Here is a 20,689-nt window from a genome sequence, read left to right as displayed (position 1 = left end):
GAAAAAGTCTTTCTTAGAAAACAAGCCCATTTATTGTACTTCGATGGTCGAAGGCTCCAACAATCATCCTACTGCTTTTATATACACCTGTCTCAGAAGCCAGCTGTTCAGGATGCATAAAACTTCCTGAAGAAATGTGAAAGCAACATCTTTGCTAAAATATAATGTAATATATGAGTATGTTCTACAAGGTTTTCTGCAAAATTATGCTTTAGCATGGATTAATATTAGACTTCATAACCTTGGAAATATGGAAGCAACATCTATGAGCCACATGGCTGGGCTTATTTGCATTCCTATCTCTCAGCCACTCCCAAGAAGACGTAACTCCTGCATTTCATTTTCCTCCCTTTTAACAATATTTTTCCTCTAAAATAACTAATGTTACTTTTATTGTAACCTATCCTACTGTTAGGATGAATTGAAGATATAGACTTACACGTCTTATTTGCTGTACTGAATTTCTTACCATTGGAATCTTCCGCAGTCAAGGATGTTTATTTCTTGCATTCTCTTGATTAACAGACCAAGTTTGAATTGTTTATTCAAGACCAGAGTTCACAGGTTCCTAATGAGTTGTGTCTAGGAGGTATGCAATTATTCCATAAATTAAGTGATTTGAATCACATTCTCAATACATTCACATGTATCCACTGATTATGTGAAGAGCTAAGCTCCTACACTAAGTGCCTGAAGTTATTGGAAATGAGTAACCTACAACAAGAACAGCAGTTCTTATTAATGAAGTATGAACTTCAAACCCTATTGGGAGTACTTATTTGTTTAATTTTTAAGCAAAGGATGTATTCTTTACAAACAGAAAGGTGGATAATGTGTATAAATTGCAGAATAACCTTCAGTTATGAGAATATCAGATACTTGATAAGGTTCTGTTTTAAGGATGGTCAAAGCTTATCGCTTTATGTAGATGAGCCAAAAGGGTAGTTCTTTGCCAACTTTTTCTTCTTATATCTGTGTAGCACCCAGTAAATCATGTCCAGCTATACTTAGATTAATTTGCATTGTTAAATAGATGTGGCACTAATTATACAGTATGACAAATTTTAAACAGAAATAAATTTAGAACTCAGAGTGGTCCTCCCATGCCCAGAAGCCAGCTCTATCCCAAAGCATGCTTCCATCTGGCCGTCTGCCATTCATTTGGGAAGGATGGAGAACAATTGATTGAGCAGCATGCACTGGCCAAGCAGCCTAAATCTGCCTCCTACTCACAGCCTGTTGCTTAGCACAACGAACCACTGCCATATGGAGCTGGGGGCAGAGCATGCTAGCATACTTGCAAGAGCACTTGCATCTTTTTGTTCATGAACATGGGCCCTGTGTTCATCGCACAGCCATGATCCACAGGGTGAACTTCCAAAATAGACCCCTGGGTTGATGTTGTCTGAATCTTTTTTCAGCAAATAAACACTGGCAACAACAACAACAACAGAAATGTTTATTTGGGGACTTAAAAGCTCCAACTTGAATCTACATATCTGTATTTTACATTTGCTACATCTCTCTATTGAAATCAGTATTTCAGTACTCCAACAATTCAGTGAGCTCTTAAGCTGACTGTGATGGCCTCATGTCAGAGAGCTCCTAAAGAAAAAAAGCCTTTGGGTAATCCAACAGACCATTTAAAACCTGGATAACAAGCAAGGAAGTAGTGTCAGAGCATCACATGCTGGACTCAGCAGGGTCATTCTATGCATCAGTGTGGACTACTGCTGATAAGTGAGGCCGACAGTCTTACAGCAGTAATGGCAAAGTCAGTTTCACAGAGGCCAAAACCCAGCTCAGCCACTGGAAACTCATGCACAACATGCTATTTAAATTAATTCATGGAGAGAAAGCAGATGCTGAAAGAATGAAATGTTGCCTTTCCTTCTGAGGGACTCTGGTAGAAAATGTGTTACAATTGCAGGCTTTCCTGTTTTATGATAGGGAATCAGGCAGGAATTTTTAAAGGCTTTTCTTTCCCCCCTGGGTAAAAATTGGCCACATCAGAATTGTGGTGTATTTGAATGTGAAAGAAATTGATAAGAAATGCACCACCATTAGGTGCAGCCATTCCTAAGCATGGACATCAACAGGAGAAAAAATTGCCTTTCTGATAAATTCATTGTTGGACATGGCACAGAACATTCTTGATACAAAATAATATTGTTTTCTTCCATTCAACTCAGCAGGCATTGCACAAGCCTGAGGACTGGACATCATTCATATGTTATAAAAAGCCTCCTTCACCACATGAACGAGAAGGCTGATTGACAGGGCAGGCATAGAAGGAGGTCAGACTGCAGCATGTACCATGGTGAAATAACCTTACAGGCTGCAGTCAACATTATGTTTTCCTTCCTAACATGTCTCCCTTCTTGCTTACTGGTAACTTTTTCCTTACAACTGAGGCCACAGGTCACCACACGAGTGGAATCAACCCTTAAACACTGCTAATGAAAATCTTTTCTTACCTGCAACACTGAAAAACGCTCTGCAGTCTGAAATAGATTGTGAAGTAAGCATTAACAAAGACACAAAGATAACTGAGACCAGAATCAAAGAGCAAAGTGCACCTTCTTGGGTCTTTTTTCCCCACATTGACTCAGATGGGACTGTGACCTGTGCCTTGCTTTGCAGGAGGCAGCGAAGTACACTCTAGGGAGATATTAAATAAAAAAATACATGGAGCTCTTTGAGTCCCATGTGGACTGTGCTTTGTGGTGGATAGCAGTTGTGAAAACCCATTGACAGGATGTGGGTCCATTGGTGTAGCCAAGCTGGAAGGAAAGGATATTCACAGCATCAGAACGGCAGCATCATTACCAAGAGACTTTTGCTGACTGCTGCAGTGAAGCAGGGAGGAAGCCCAGGAAGTGCAAGAACCCAATGCAGAGTGTGGGGTCTGTAGAACCACAATCGCAGGCACTGCTTTGGGTTTTCTTTCCTTTTTTTACGCCAAAGGTAAAACTACCAAAAAAAGAAAAAAGAAAGAAAATGAAGCATTTTCTTTAAAAACCCAGAAGACAAGACTGTAAAACCACCCTTAATTATGTTACAGAAATAAAGAAGAAACTAGTAGATTGAACTGTGCATCTCTGCTGTAATTTAGCTCTATTTGTTGTAGAAGTCACTACAGAGTATGAGCTGGGAAACAATTGACTAAGCATGGCACAGAAAAGAAAATCCTAATGGCATATGTAAATGTATGTCTGCACCCTTGATTCAAACTAGTTACAGAGCTTATTCAAATAAGGATTAAATGAGGGGTTACTCAAATAATTAGTTTTTCAGCTCTAAGGAAACATTATATATTGTGTGGCTCTGCTACAGTCCCTGACACAACATAACTTTTCCCACTTGCTGATTTTATTACATGTGAATGTGTCACCTTGTAATGTTTATCTCAGGCTAACACTTTTTTTTGGACATTCTTACTTACATATAAGCATAGATTTGTCAGACACTTATACATATCTAAGAGAACACAGACATTTCTTTGCAGTTTATTTCTTTATATGTTAACCCGTGAACTTCTTGGACTTCCCTAATTAGAAAAAATAAATGTTTTTCAGCATGATGAAATAATGTATTTCTATGCTGCTTATTTCACAGGAAAAGCATTAAAGAGATCATGGAATTAAAAGAATATTTACAAACCAAAATATTTCAGAAATTCAGACTTTTTGATCATACTCATGTCTGCTGAAGAGGCTTCAGTTGGAAGTTAGCTTATAATTAAAAATATTTTACTTATTTTAAAACCAATAAAATATAGCTACTTATTTTAATTGATTGTAGCAATACAGCAGTAAGAACCAACATGGTGTGATACAGTGTACTGTAAATTGAGGGCTGCAGTGCTATTGCATTATTGATCTTTCAGAAAATCTCAATACAAAATGAGAATCTCTGTGGGGTGTTTCATGTACTTTGAAGCAATTCAATTCCTCTTCCTCTGTGGAACACAGCAGCAGCGTCAGACATGAGAAAATTCTGTGCTTCCCTTGACCCAGCTTCTTAAAGCATTGTCCTCTAATCTGAAAGCAAATTCCTCTCCTGAAGTTAGAAACTGCTACGCGCAGTCAGCTTTAGAACTAACCATTTGTCATTTCTTCCCTCCCCCCACCACTCCTAAACCTTGGCCAAATCTGAACGCCATCTTATTCTTAGTGTTTCTTCTTCAGTGTTTCTGAGTCAAGGTCAAGAAGAATAATATAGCTACTCGGCTGATGTGAGTAACATAAAACATTTTCCCTTTCTCTTGGGAAATAGCTTTCACCTTCCCGTAGGACTCTTATAACCTATGGAGAAGCGTTTACCAATCATGCAGTGTTTTGTGCCTGCTCTTCAGAAATGCCTTGCAAGAGTTCTAAGAACTCCTTAGGCTCCCTTTGTATTTTCTAAAGACATAGTAAGAATTTTTTTACATGACACAGCCAAGCTCTCATATCTCCTGATGCGACCAGCTATGCAGAAGAGTATATGATTCTTCTGGAGAGAATATGGATATGTAACTTTCGCCTTGTTGCAGTAGTTACAGATGCCTCATAGCTGGAGAGGATCATAGAAGGTTCTCTTTGCAGTCTCCATTTTGTTCCAGAGGAATTGCTGCAGGATTGTTCTGCTCAAACCAAATCCAAGTCAAAAGTAGGTGTAATAGCAGAAAGGACTGTGCATATCCCAGAAACAGTGATATCCTGGAGCTGTTTATCACTCTTCTATCACGCAGTCCTCTACTAGGGCATTACTAAGATGATTGAGTGGGTCTGGAAGTTCACCTCCCATTCTGAGTTAATGCTTCATGTTGTCTCCACATTCTGATGAATTGCTTAGCCTGATTGAGTCACATCTTTTCTTTTTTTTTCCTTTAATTTGTGATCACAGAATCTCAAGATTATTTTTTTACCAATGAAATCAAGGTGTTTGGTATAATCATGTAGCTCCATATCCTGAAATTCCCATGTCTGGTTCAGTAGGATTTGTGTCCAGACTGGCTTTGCTCCAACATTATCTTCTTGCTACATTTGTTGTTTTGTCAACAAAAACATTGTTGTGCCACAGCCAGGGAACTCAGCTCTGCAATTAAAATATCTCAAAATACTATTAGGTAGTCCAGTCCTTCCAAACACAAATGTTTTAGTTCGGAAAGTATTATTTTTCTAACGTTAGGGGTGATTCTCATCCTTTGTCAACCTGTCCCACTGATGGCAACATCCTGGTACAGAGTGAAGAGTCCATCATTCAGATATTTAACTCCGACGCAGCTCTTCAGCTTGCATAAATCAATGTTGCTGCATTGATTTCACTTGTGCCATGCCAGCTGAATTGCTAGCTTTTTTTTTCAAAAAGTAGAAAAATAATTGCTTAATACTGTACAGTTTTCAGCCTGACCTTTTGAATTTTAGATCTGGCTTCTGAAAAATAACATTTTCTACTTCAGAGATCAATTCTTCCTCTTACCACACCCACGCAACTATTGCACGGCCCCCACTTCCTTCATGGCTGACTGAGAATGTTAATGCTTTTCTGCAGTTTTTATTTTGTTTTCACAAACCACTATCAGCCGTAGGTTTTGCTGCTTTCCAGCCTCACTGTCTCTTCAGCTACAGAGCTCCAGCTGCAACCTATTGTATATAAATGCTGTAGATTTCTTCAGACTACATCACATTGTGAAAAAAAGAAAGAACAAAATAGAACAGATCGAATCTTATTATTGCACTCAATTGTCTGTCTGTGCAGGCAGAAGCTCCATATTGAAGGGGCTTTCATCCAGACAGGGCTCTTATAGATAAGCATATTCTATACTGCCATGTCCAAATCAGAATTCTGGATGAGTGCTCTCAGTATTGTTTCTTTAACAATCTAAACTTTATTTTTATGTATTCCACAATTATTCCTCATCACTTTTATCCATTTTTCAGTTCTTACACAGGGAAGAATCTGCTTGTATAAAACTGAACATGTAGGTGAAGTTTGTATGGTTTAATAGTTGTATAAATTCCTCTTTTCACGGTGCAAATACTTCTGCTTTCTAGTACAGAAAAAAAAAAGACGTTATTTTGTATTTTCACTGTGTAACTGCAGCCTCCTTTGAAAATAGCAGGTTTTATATAATAGGCAAAACTGTAAGCAGTTCAGTATGTCTTTATTTTTTTATTTCTTTCCAAGCAAACGACAATCAGTTTTCAATCAATTTGGTTCAGCTATGCTTTACAGGAAGAATGAATAAAAAGGAAACTGGTCTTGGGAGGGAGGGAAAAAGAGAAACATGCATTTGCTAATGGCATGGTGTTACCTTTGCTTCCATATTCATTCTAAATAAACATGAAAAATGTTTGGCATACGATTGTAGGAAGAACTCATCCACAACACATGCTCTTTATCATAGTAATCCTACAGAAGCGTGTTGCCAATTGCAAGTGATTCACAGCATGCACAATCAGGTTTCACATTTCCAAGATATCCTTAAGTTGAATGAATGCGTGACTTTGCTTATTTAATAGCATGTTTGCCTCCTTGTGCCTCTTAAGAGACGATGTGAGCCCAGAACAATTCTTTGGTATGAAGTTGATATTTTCTTTCTACTTTCAGGTTTTATGACAACTGTTGCTTGTAATATTCCAAGAAGCTTTCTTCCTATTTCCATTGCTTGCTTGCTGATATACTATGTATTGAGCAACCTAAATAGTATCAACATATACACGTGAACTGCATATTTGGATTTCTGCTGTCATGCTTGCTTTTAATGGCTTCAAAATAGATTTGAGGATATTGCCTGATTTAAACTAGTACATAATAGTTAACCTTATTTATTAGTTCTACATTCCTTCATTCTAGGCCCTTAAGGATGATGATGCTGAAACTGGGCTGACTGATGGGGAAGAGAAAGAAGAACCGAAAGAAGTGGAGAAACTAGGGAAAATCCAATATTCTTTGGATTATGACTTCCAGAACAATCAGGTTTGAAACAATCAACCTGTAACATTTCAGTTCTCTGTGTGCAAGGGGAGAATGAACTTATAGCTGTAGGTACAGCAGATATCTCTGAAATCCTTACAGCTTGTAAAGGAAGGGTAAAGGAAGAATTTCCTGGGTAAAGGAAAACTTCAAGACTGAAGGTACATGATGGAAGTACTACTAAGTTAGCGTTCGGTGTACTCTGAATTTGTAACTTCAAGCAACACTGAATACAGTTATTTCTAATTATTTTTAGTCATGTATTGAAGTGTCACCAATTGATATCAAGCCACATTATACTATGAAGCCTACATGTGAACAGCAAAAGATAGCTTCTGCCTCTCGGTACTTAAAACATAGGCAAACAGACAATGGGAGGAAAAAGGGAGGCACATAAAAATAAGTTAATTCATCAGTAGATATTTTAACAAATTCATAAAGTTACCAGTAGTAGCTTTCTCTCACTTCTTCGTGTCCACTTTTGCCTTATGAAATTGATATCTCTGTTGTTCTCCATGAAAGTATTCCTTTTTGGTAAAGAAAATTTAGTTAGGAGCTAAAAAGCTAATAAAAAGTTCACAGAACAGGAAAATTGAACAGGAAGAATCTTCAGTCGAGAGCTGATTTTGAGAACTGTATTTTAGGAAAGGATACACGTTAGGAAAACTACATGGAATCCATGGAAACGTGTAGTATTTTTTTAACATAGTAAATTCTCAAGGTATGGATTCCTGTTTAATTTTGCTGTTCTAAAACATGCTGCAATTTGGAATTTATTGGAGGGTGGGTGATTTAGAAGAGTGGAAAAGGAGATTTAAATTTCTAGAGAGAATGGTTTAGGCTATTGATTTGTTGCAGGGTTAAGACTGAAGACAAGATAACTAACATACTTCCTTGAGCATGATGCCTCAATTTTAGAGAAAGAAATTTTAGTAGGGAATTGAATTGCTTTTCCGATCTGTTAACTACATGCCATAGATCTGTTTTCACTCTTTGATGTAAAAAACCTATGCTGATCCTGAACCTATCCACATATTTATGAAATATTAGGCATCTAGAATAAGAATGTGAAAGGAGAGGTTCTCTACTTATGACTAATTTAAAATGCTTCATGGAGCTTTAGAGGTCCATACTGTGGAAATCATGCAGGACACACAGTGGTTTTAAAACAGGAAAAAGTAAGTCCAGCTTTGAGGAATCTCCCAGCAGCCAGGAGCTGCTTTCCTTGTTTGTCTATATCGTTCCTTATTCCATTTCTTAGATCTTCTGTTTCCAATTTGAAGCATTTCATCCATGAGAGGGTCCAATATGATGTGACAAAAACTGATATAGAAGAATGTATTCTCGGATTTTCTTCCCGTCTCCTAGTCACTTGTCTGCAGATTGACCTTGAAGAGTCACTTGGATGTTTACTTTAGTTTCATGTCCATGAAATAAGAATGAAAGTATTTTCTCTCTCTTAACTTCACTATGCTGATGAAGCCTAATGTAGGGTGGGATGTTTAGACAACATATCATATGACTTAATCTATTACACTAAAAAATGACTGTGCCATTCATGTTTCAAATGTGCTTTTTTAGAATGTGCATTTTAAAAACGCGTTAAGAGATTCAAGATACTAACTTTTCTTTCTCACTGTGAGATTACGAATTGTTATTAGGACGTAGTTAACAGTGGTTAGTTTTCATCAGACTTCATTTTGAAAATGTCTTCAGATTACTGCCTAAATTGACCTACATACCTAGCAAGAGAAATTAAATAAAAGGAAGACTGCAAGACTCATTTGTTTTTAATAAAACTCTACCTTAAGATTTGCTTCTTATATATTACCTTTTTATGTTTTGAGGGGAAAGGTTAAGTGCTGGGGATTTAGAATACAAATTTTGTAGTCAAAATTAGACATTCTTGATTGTTTAATAGTGTGATTTCTATTCATGGTGCCCAGCATAGAAAAATAATGCATAAGAGGCAATAGCAATTGAAAGTTATTTGATTGCAGTCTTTAAAAAGCTGAAGTCTGTATTTATCTGTAATCAGCTGCCCTTTGAAAACCTCTTTTCTGCTTAAAAACAGCTTTTGTACTGTCTGCATCTGCCATAATTGGTTTTCAAAAGTCTGTAGTGTTGCTTCGTTTGCCTTCCTTTGAAGGTCAGGGGGGAACTATTTTTCATAGACCAGAAATAGTGTGAGTGTGCACTTCTCTGGTACAGGATGTTTTTTTTTTAAGTTGTTTGTTTTGTTGTTGTTGTTTTTATAATAAACATCTCTTTGAAATTTCATTCTGCTCTTTTTCTGACTTTTCAGCTTCTGGTTGGGATTATTCAAGCAGCTGAGCTGCCTGCATTAGATATGGGTGGTACATCTGATCCCTATGTGAAAGTGTTCCTGCTGCCTGATAAGAAGAAGAAATATGAGACAAAAGTCCACAGGAAGACCCTTAACCCTGTTTTCAATGAGCAATTTACATTCAAGGTATTTTTTTTGTTTATAATTATTGAAACATTTTTATTTAGCTGCTATATGTCTCATGCTGGACTACAAAGTTTGATATCTTAGATAGTTGGTAACTGCAGCATAGTGTTTTTTTCTGTTTTTACTCTGTAGCCCATCTTATGCTGAAAATGATGTAACACAGGGACAATTCTCAGCAGGTGTAAAAGGCACAGTTTGATTTTAGGCATTTCAGTTATTCAGATTTATGATAATCTGATCTATATTTTATGGCTGGATAGAACTTACAAGAAAGTAGGAAAACAGTTACACTTCGACAAATGTCAGGTGAATTTCACTAAACCAGCATTTTCTTTAAATATCTCTGTAGCCTGATTTATGAATTTCAGTATACCATTTCTTTTTGCCACAAAAATAAATTAAACTCAGAGAAGGTAAATGGATGAAGGACAATATAGCAGATTAATCTTACTAGACTTTGTCGTTGCTATTCTTTGCCATGTTACTTGGTATATGAATAGAAATCACATCTTGGATTAATAATATATATATTAAATAAATGTAGCTAATCCCTACATTGTAATAAGTTGTTCCAATGGCTCCTGTCAGTTGTGTCTTTCTACAACCGTAGCCATACCTATACCCTGGTTAAATACAATAAAGGAATAGTATTCAGTATGTTTCTAAGGGCTTCTCCTAATATACATTCCTCTGCTGTTACTGGAGGCCTCTCTGTCTTATAACGACAGCCACAGATTGAAAACAGGAACAGTGAAAGACTCAGGCTATGTAATCATTCAATGAGAAAGATATCCCTGGAGGCCAGAACTACTACTGCATATATAAGCTTATGTTTTCCCTTGAAGATGTTCATAAAAATAATCTTTTGTGGGGAGTTATTTTTTTCTTGAGCTTTCCTAAGAGACTATTTAAAAGAAAACAGTGTTATAAATTACAGATTCCCATGCAGCTCACAAAAGAAGAGAAAGAATCAATAATGCTGTCGTCTGAAATGAAGACGCAAAATATAAATCAGAGCATCTACTCCTGGACTATAATGTCCATTTGTTTTAAGTCACATCATAATATGCAAATTTTATTCTACTGAAAAAGTGTTTGTTTTCCAAGCAAGACATGACAGAAATGTTTAGGTGCTTATCAATATCATACTGGTCATTCCCTGTGTAGTGTGGTCTATACTCCAGAGAAAACTCATGGAACGTGCCAAGTACTGTCATTGTATAGGGACTATAGTATGAGAAATCAAGTGACCATTTAAATAGTGCTGCAGCTTTAATAAGTAATTTCCCTGGAAACTACTGATGGCATAGCACTTAAAGGGTGCAGGTCTTCACCAGGCTGCAGCAGTATGAAGTGTATACACACATTCAGCTGCTGAAAGGAAGCAGAAATCCAAGCTGGACTGCACCAGAAGTGTTCCTCCTTAGTCCCACAATTAAATGATTAATTGATCCCCACAGAAAGGTTCCTGCGCCACTCCCAAGGCAGGAACAAGGTTAGTGTCTGGGAGGGTGACAAGTCTGTGCCAGAAAAAGGCTCTTCTGTGTGTCTTTTAGAGAGGTCTCACCTGCACTCAGAGGCTGAAACTCCCTGAGCACAGCAGAAGGCAGGGAGCAGGAGCAATCCTTTACAAGAGCTGGGTGCGTCCTTGGCTGGGTGCGTCCGAACAAAGCTGTTGGCTGAGGCTGCTGTACAGATAATGAATGGAGGAAGCACTGCTACTAGATCTTCTTTAAAAATGAAGGTAGCTAAAATAAGCTTTACTGAGGTCAAGTTGATGATAAAAAATACATGGCAGTAAAAGTAGCCTTCTCCTGCATTCCAAATGGCCATGATCCATTAGGTGCAATTGTAAACTGATGGAAAAGGGAGCTTTAGATAATTTCTCTTCTCCTGGTTTTGATGCTGCATAAAAATAAAAGTGAAATTTTCCAGAATTTTGCCTTCCACATCCATTTGCCTTCTATAGCTTTTTAGAAGCTATAAATAATTTACAGAATCAAAACAGGTTTGGCAGTAGTAATTGTTTACTTTTACTACAATGCACAGCCTTGGACCCATTGAAATTATTGTACTCAGTAATGGAAGCTGGGGCTGGCTCTCAACTTGAAAAGCTTCTTTTAAACATTACATAAAATGTTAGGAAAAGAGTAAACTACTCATGTTATTAGGTAGCATTTTGAAGAACAAGTAGAAGCCAAACAGTAACAGAAGACAGTAATCCTCGGGTTTAAACAGACTGGAACATATAGAAGTTAACAAGGTTAGTGACAGTGCTATGCTTTCGGTTCTCTTTTTATTTAGACAATTAATAGAGGAATGTTTACTGAAGCCCTAGGAAGCCATTTATACTTGCAGAATATATTCAAATAGACCGAGTGTTCAATGTAAGTGCAAACAATTCCTAAATCAGTGTTTTCTAGACAGCCACTCAAGTATAGCTTACCTGAACTGCACATCTTCATATGAATATTAAAAATGTGACTCATAAACATCCAAACTCACAGCATCTGTCTGAAATGCATCAGAACAGCTGGAGAATTAGTCAGAACTTGGACTTCTGCCACCACAATTTCTAACCGTGCACTGTGACTTATAGGCACCTTTGTGTCTGCATTGTGAAAGGTATCATAATGAAAAATATGCTGTGGTAAGTAATAGGTGGTGGTGCTGTAAGAAAACTATTTAGTGTCTAATTACTTTGTGTCAGATACAGCAAGCCAATTCTGTTTTTTCATCAGTCTGGGAGCTACCCATTTCTGAGTGATGACAGTTGATTTATAGAGGAAAAGACACCATTGTGTGAAAAGTTCATGTGTCTTCAGTGCAAATAATTGGGCTTCCTGTTTCAGTTTCATCACCCACAGTATAACCTGAAGTAGAATGAGAAAACCCTGTAGAGTGATGAGTGAGCTGCCACATTGTTCTATTGAGTGCCATAGACTGGTCTCGAAAAATACTGCTTTTGGTGACTCTGAAACAAATACACCTCATAATTTTCTCTGCTTTTCAATTTACCTGAGATGACAGCTGATAAACTAAAGAAATAGATTTGCATTGTAGTGAACTGATCTTTATTGTCAGAGATACTGAGTTTGTCATTTTCTCCTCTTTATAGGTGCCATACTCCGAGCTGGGTGGAAAAACTTTAGTGATGGCAGTTTATGACTTTGATCGCTTCTCCAAACATGATATTATTGGGGAATATAAGGTTGCGATGAACACAGTGGACTTTGGCCATGTGACCGAGGAGTGGAGGGACTTGCAAAGTGCAGAGAAAGAGGAGGTAATAAAAATGATCTGCTTCTCTTTTTCAGGACACTTTTATTCTCAGCTGGAGAAACAGTCAAACTAGCAACATTATTTTTGCCAAGACAGTTCCCATCTGTTATCAGCATTTCTCAGACTTCACCTGATAAATTTTGATAAGCATCTTTTCCAATACTCACTGAAAAGATGCACTCTCCTTTGATAATCCTATTTTCAGTCTTTTTTGGTACTTCATGCAGCATATTTAGGGAAGTTTTTATGAGTCTGACTTTTTCTTGAGTTGTTGCACCTAGGGTACATGGAATTTGTATTTTGATTATAAGAATAATATGCATTTAGGCTTTTTTGTGGCCCTAAATTCTGAATATTTTCATCTCAAAGCATCTTACTGTGCATGAAAAGAATGATAGGTTTTCATTTAAATAATTTAAAATTTTATTGAACTGCTATGCAATAATATCTATTGAGTAGAAATGTAGATTTAAGAAAGACCTCAGAATAAATGGCATCTCACTCCAAAATTAATCACCTTTTATTTCTTTCCACTCTGTGCCAACATACAGTACATTCATTATTTAGTAGGTGTAGTCCAACGTGTACACAAGATAATTTTCGGAAATGTTTCATCATTATATTGTGTGTTCTGTGAGGTTTGTCATACTGGCACATCCACCTTTTTTGCTTATTTTAAGACTATTTTGTGCTCAGTTTTTCATTATTTTTTGTTTTGATTGCCCACTCATAGTAATCAAAGTGCACAGCACGCTTCAATTCTCTGGTGAGAGAAGAAGGAATCTGAATCTTGAGCTTTTCTTTGTCTAATGTAGCTGACAAGCTGTTCTGGATTCAAACCATGGTTTCTGTAATTGAAGGGACAATATCTGAATGAAATCTTACTGTAATACAAGTGACAAAAACCTGAATATTGAATTTAGACTACAAGGTATGGAAAACTGAGCAAATGTTGTATCATGCTGCCTTCTCAGAAGTTCAAAAATGGTAGATTTCAGTCTTCTTATTTTGAGCATTTGCTTTTAAGGACAGTATTTTTAAATGAATTTCTTCTACTTCTTACTGATTTAAAACTACTGTTACCATGAGACTATTCTGCATGGCATTATTTCATTGTGACAGTGCATGGGTCTCTTATTACATGTGACAGTGGTAACCATGCTATGTGGGGCTTTTTACTTCCCATCTTAGAGCTAGAGATGAAATAGCAGTTTGGAAAAGAAATCTCTACCAAGAACCAAGAGAGGTACATCTATCAGTGGTCTGGGGAGCTGTATTTCACAGGAAATGTCATTCAAATTTCCAGATTTGACTACTGCCAAGTACTTCACCACCATCGAAGTTCCAGCCTCTTTGCTCAGCAGCAAAGATCCCAAGCAAATTCTGATAGATTTTATGCTGTAATTAGCAAGAGACAGAGGGCTGTTATAGGTCCTTTTTCTCTAAACCTGTTATTAGTTGACACAGCAGACACTGCATAATTCATAGCAGATACAACTGTGACCAAGCAGTACTCTAGCTTCAGAATTAGCAAATACAGTACTACACATACAAAGACTAATATGCTTTACATAGGGCAGTCATGTAGCAACAGAAATATGCATGTGTCTTGGTAGTGATCATATGGCAGCGATCATATGGCAGCCTAGCTTAACTGATTATAGGAAAACATGATACAAATTAAATTAAAACCCTAAGCAACTGGAGGTCATCCAAAATACTGTGATAAATGAAATTCTATTAACACAAAAAATATATTTTTTAGTTTATTCTCCATTTTATAATTGCATAATGAATTCATCCCTGAAAAGTGCATCTGTGTGTAATCTGCATTATTTGAAGAATAACATGATCTACTTCCTTTTTTGCCCTTACAGCATATAGGTAGATTTGTCAGTTCTTAACAACATACAGCTAATTAGAATTTTAAATATGTTGGCAGTTAAGTATCAGACACCAAAATATCCGTAATATTCTGATTATGATGCCAAAACAGTATTTTTGCCAAAGCACATCAGTGGCAATTGCCACTAGTTACCTTGAAAGAATCATCTAGATGGCAGCAGTCAAATGGAGTATAAAAATCTTATTTTCATTTCACTTCATGTCGAATTCAGTTGTTGACACTGTAGAATATACAGTTTAATTAACTCTGTTATCATAGAGGGCAGAATCATTTTATGAGCTGTTACTCCTCTGTTTGCTCATAAAGTTCCACTGTACTTTCCATCTTTTCTTCTGAATGGGCTTGAAATTGATGGTAGAGGATGAAGGTTTAATGAAATGTTTGAAGCTCTGTTTCTCACAGTTGAATGCCATCTCTCTTATACTCCCTTCTCTTCTGGGAAAGGTCTTATTAATATATTTCTGTTGGTAAAGCACTTGGAAGGTACAAGACTTCATGTAAGTATTTGTTATGTCTGAGAGAGGGCGTTGTGAATATATGATGGTGATTTATCTAGTAGTCCTTCAGCCTCCTCTGAACGAACAGGAGGGAAAAGTGGTAGATACTGAAAGATTAGTCACTTCTACCAAGCCTGACATAAAATGGTTTGGGCACAGAGAATTAAAAAACAGATGACAGGAGTTTTCTCCTCTGTGTCATCTACCAGATGTCACTACCATTAACTTTATCTGAGTACAGACTGCACCCAGTATCTGTTATCACTCCAGTACAGAAGGCCAGGCAGACCTCGTCTTTCCTCACAGCAGTATGATTCACACTGAGAGACATCTCTTGCATGCTTCAACTGATTCTGCTTCATCCATTTTTGTTATATTAGTACTTCAATTGAAAACCTGTTGTAGCAGACATTCAAAGAAGTTTTCCTAAGTAGGAGAAGGAAGAACAGAAACAACTCTTTCCTGAAAGCAATGGAGAAACAGAGCCTCCTTCCATGGGAATAAAGATCTTTAACCTGCCACTACCTACTATCTAGATTTCTGCACACCTCTTATGACTGCTATCACATTACTCCTGGCATTACCTGACAAGGAACCCACTGTAGATGGATCATTTGATTATTTGTTTCACAGTGGGTTGTGATGAGAATGTGTTGTATGTAGCTTCTGAGGTGGGAATCTGCTGGAATATACCAGCAAGGTTGACAACAGCTTCTCTCCTGCATGATGCACAATCCCAGACAGAGAGATGCTACAGTTCTGCCTTGGAAATGGGTAAGACTTGAGGCAATCTGCAGCTAGGGAATGGAAGACCACTTCTGTGAATCTTGACAGATACACTATGCATGTGGATTGTTCTTTCCTTCCTCCTCAAAATATAAAAGAAGATGGAAAGAAAGAGATGGAGACACAGGCCTGAAATTGGCATGTTTTTCATACTTTGCTAAGCTACATAGAAGTTGAAGACTGACAAAACTAGAAAGCTGTCTAGCTTAGTGAATCCTGAGCAGTGAAACTTGCAGAGAGTTAAGAGGAAAGGGCATTTTTAAAAATGTCACTGTAAAATCACAGCAGCAAATCACTGTCATTTTCTGTTGTATCAGAGATGGACAGATCTAATAGGCCTTTTCCAATCTCTAATAATAACACTTAGCTCTTGTACATCTTTGCAGATATCATAATGCTTTGCAAAAGGAAGTTTCATTATCACTATGGAGATGCTGTCAGAGTGTCAGACAAATTTTAAAATGAGGTCTCCTTTATTTAGCAGCATACTATATTCGATTGCTTTGTTTTCTGTATGGTGCTTAAGTTTTCTCAAATTCACTTCATCTTACACCCAGTTAAACTTAAAAATGTTAAATTTGAGCATTTTTTAATTTCCAAATTTTGTGTCAGAATTACATGCAGTAGTTGCACAATGTTAAGCATACACTAAGTGCAACATCTGTCCTAAAGAGGAGCTGAATTTTGTAGTGAGACAGAACAAAACAGAGGATCTTAATATGAGGGAAATGTCTGAAGTTTGAGAGTATGCAAGCCTGATGTGAAATCGTTCAGTAGTTAATTAGCTGGTTTTGCATCTTTACATTGAAGATGCTGAAGTGCTATGATTTTAAAGGTAAAACCATGTGACTCAAGTAGAGCAGCTGCAGTACTGTTTCAAGCTATTAGAATTCTGCATTTCTTCTCTCGCCTTCCATGTTCAAACTGCAGACAATCCCACTGTATACATTTGTCGAGTATTCAGTTTCTTTACTCTCTGGAAAAGGCATCTAACTTTGGAGGTCAGAGACATTCTTTTTTAATAACAAAAAGAATTGGCTTACCTGAAATCAAAAGGGAACTTGTCTTGATTCACCTCAGACTTTCTGGCTCTATAGAAATTAAATTCAAATACAGAGGGCAGAATATAAGAAGCAGAAGTTTGGTGATAGTGTTAAATTCTACCTCTGCTGGAGCCCATTGATTCTGGATAGTGTTCTCTCTCAGATCAGAAAAACTTGCATGGCGTGATTGTCAAAAACGTGCTTATTAGCATTTGACTTTCAAGCATGGAAAAGCATCTTGAGGTTAAACTGTGCTGACAAAATGTATCCTACACTTGCTGCTCTCCATCTTCTAATAATCCATACACAAAATAGTAATGATTTTAGACAAGGCACATTCCTAATGACCTTGTAGAAAGCTACAAGGTCAAAGAAGGAATAGTGGACAGCTCCCCAACTATACATCTTCATGTTACTGGTTTCTTTTGTGGGTTTTTTTGATTGCTTGAGTATAGGATATTTTTCAGTGCATAATGGAGGAGAAAGAGCAGACCAACCAGGGAGTTTGAAAGCACTGGACTTGGATGTTAAACACAAAGTGACATTTGGAAAACCAGATTCTGGACAGCCTTATAATCAGCTTTTGAGAAAGATACGAAGAGGAATCAAAAGCATCATAAGAATTCTTTTTACAAAAGCTTAAGCAAAATCTGTGTTGCTTAGTTGCTGGAAGCATTCTGCTGTGTAGCTGCAGGTGATTCATTCAGCTCGTTGATGCATCTGTCATTTGCATGGATTTAAGTATATTTTAAGGGGAAGGCCTGAGGGCATTAGGAGATGTTTTGGACTGAAGCTGCAGAAGGAATGCCAGGGAATTCAGCCATAACTTGCTGGAACTCCCAGTCATAAAGCTATACTCTGAAAGGGACGACAAGTGCATATGCAGAATCTACTGATTGGCATAAAAGGACCACAAAACATGCTATAAATTAGGCATGTTCAACCCCCAGCTCGCATCCCGCATGTGGCCCAGCTTGACAAATAATCATATGCATTTTGATACTTTGGCTAAACACTGTGCTCTGAACAGCGAAGAATACACAGCCATGTTTTCCATTTTGATAAAGGGGTTTGAAAATAGGTTTCAAGATTGTGAAAAAAACGACTGATTTATGTTTGAGACACATTTTCAATTGATATAAATACATTACCTGCAAATTTTCAAATAGAAAATACTTGCAATCAGATATTTGACTAAAAAATCTGACCATGTCTCTCTACCAGACTTTCATAATCCTTCACTTCACAGTCACGTCTTATTCATGCCATTGCTTTTTGGCAGTACGCACATTTTTAACAATTATTGTCAAGGATGGAGCACAGGAAGAGTAAAATTTCATCAGAAATTTCTGGTGAACAACTTGAAAGCTCACTTATGGTTGCAACCACTGCCACTGAACCAGCCAGATGGGTTAGTTTCACAAAAAAGAAGGTCAAATATCTCACTAGTTTTATGGGCATTTTTTTCTCTCTTTTTTTTCAACATTTTAAGAAAAATATTAAAAATTAAAATGTTTTGTTACTTACTTATTAAAGACATTGTGTATTTTATGAGGGTTGCTCTGAAAGTAATGCCTCCTGTTTTATTATGTTGGCTTACAACATCAGAGGCAGATGTTGGTGATATGTCAGGTAAAACCTTCCCACCAATATCCCATTATATTTTGTTGCCATGAGACAGATGGCAGCAGAGGGTTAGTCTGACTGAATGGCATCTGACATGGAAGTGAATACAGAGCAAAGGTGTAGGATTGAATTCCTCAATGCAGAAAAAATGGCGCCCATTGACATTCACTAATGCTTGCTGAATGTTTATGGAGACCAAGCAGTGGATGGAAGCATACTGAGGCGGTGAGCAGAGCATTTCAGCCATTACAACAGTGGGTCACCTTCATTGATGTAGATTTTTTGGAGTGCTGCATGCAGGCTCTTGTTCATCGCTGGCAAAAATGCACAGCTAGTGGGGATTACTGTTGAAAAACATTGTTTTGTAGCTGAAAATTTGCTCTGTCAAATTATGTTGTTGTCCTCATTGTATCTGTTGTAGTTTCCATGGAAGTAAATAGGAGGCATTACTTTCATGGAAACTTATGTACATATGGCCCAAGGCAGTTCTCACTAAGATGGCAGCTTTTTCAGAGAAAGGTTGAGGCAGTTTTGGACACTGGCCTCTGGTTGTTGTGCCCACTCCACTTCAAACTAAAGGATCTTGGTTTCCAGAGGCATCAAGGATATATTTTTGAAAAGGTTAGAAGACAAAGATTTAGGAATAGCAACCTGAGAGAGAAAGGCATTAGTCATTTTCTTGTTGTTGGTTTTTTTGTTGTTTTGTTTTTTGTTTTGTTTGTTTGTTTGTTTGTTTGTTTCATCTAGTCTCTCTAAATACCAATTCGGACCATGTCAGGGATTACCACAAAAACCATTTAACCTCTTTTCAGACTCTATTGTGTTTTGGTTTAGTTTAATAATGAGTTTAACTATCATTTGAAGCACTGTGTGCTGTGACAGGAATTAGCACAAAATGCCCATACTTTAGAGAAGTCACTGTTACAATCTAAGACATAATAATGTATTTTCAGTTTAGTAGTATTGAGCTTCTATTGGTTTTATGTTAATATGTTTAAGAGGCAGAGTACACGGATTTAGGATATTTTTCCAGGTTTTATTTCTAGACTAAATTGATGACAGAGAGTAGTAACTCATTCCTACAGTTTCCTGTTTGGTCATATCATAAAACTTAGCCTTCCCCCAGAGGCAGAAGAAATTGTACACCTTGGCTGATGTGCTACTATGCTGACGTAGTCCATCTGAGGTACCTGGATGGTTTTAGTGGAATTAACCCTGTACTTATTTCATCTTTCTTTTCATTAAGTTTTCTACAGCTTATTCTGTGAATGTTTTCATCATAACTATAGAAAGACTCAGGACAAGAGGATTTAAATTAGATTCAATAAACCTTTGGATAGCAAAGCCTTTTTTTCTTGCTCATGTCTAATTCAGTCTGGGCAAAATGCTGTTGCACAAAATGATAACTTGCAGGGAAAAAAAAAGAAAAAAAATCCTTTTCATAGAATATCTCTGTATTTCTGCAGTTTATGCATTCTTACCTCGTAGGTTAATGGAGAGCTGACATTTCCTGTTTTTAAGATGTTGCTGTCTGCCACATACAAATGGTTCTTTCTGAAGGGCTGATTATGGCTAGTCTTTCAGTCACACAGATCAAAGCAAATACTATCATTCCTGAATGTTCATAGGAAACTACATCATACATAAGGTTTAAGGAGGGAAACAAGATAGATATAAATGTTGTTTCATACCTTATCTGAACATAAACATTTACGCTACTAGTATTATACAGTTCAATTTTTTAACCTGTCATCTAAAATTCTAATAGTGAAGAATTTTACTCCAGGAACGATAGCACTGTCTAAAGATCAAACCATTTCTCCTCTCTCCTAAATCTGCCTCTCTCCAGACTTTCAGTCGCTGGCCTCACAAAGGGAGAAAATCATCAGATGCTGAGTGATTTCAGTTTCTCATTCTTTTAGGCATTTTATTTTGACCTCTACCATCATTCCATACACCTGAGTCAGTTACTAATTAAGCTGCAGATTTTAGCCTGAAGTTGTTAGTTTTTAGTACCTATGCTGACCAGAGATCAAGCTCTGTGAATCACTCCACCTCCTCACTTCTCATCATCTTCTCTAAGTTTCTGTGTAAGGTGTAGACTTGAGTATGG

General features: G+C 37.1%; 1 protein-coding gene across 2 annotated transcripts in view; it reads left to right on the top strand.

Annotated features, from left to right (window-relative positions):
* SYT1 (synaptotagmin 1) overlaps positions 1-20,689 on the top strand; it is a 340,150-nt gene that overhangs the window by 251,113 nt on the left and 68,348 nt on the right. The window contains exons 6-8 of one of the 2 annotated variants that reach the window (XM_065743252.1): positions 6,853-6,966; positions 9,269-9,436; positions 12,555-12,722. In XM_065743252.1, the coding sequence (XP_065599324.1) occupies positions 6,853-6,966; positions 9,269-9,436; positions 12,555-12,722 (450 nt within the window). Of the gene's footprint in view, positions 1-6,843; positions 6,967-9,268; positions 9,437-12,554; positions 12,723-20,689 lie in introns of both variants that reach the window. The other variant, XM_065743251.1, reaches the window with a different exon arrangement.

This window comes from Cyrtonyx montezumae, unplaced genomic scaffold (genome assembly GCF_038088225.1).
Source record: "Cyrtonyx montezumae isolate F1298 unplaced genomic scaffold, pur_monq_1.0 scaffold_3, whole genome shotgun sequence".
NCBI lineage: Eukaryota > Metazoa > Chordata > Aves > Galliformes > Odontophoridae > Cyrtonyx > Cyrtonyx montezumae.
This window is presented reverse-complemented; position numbering and strand designations above follow the sequence as displayed.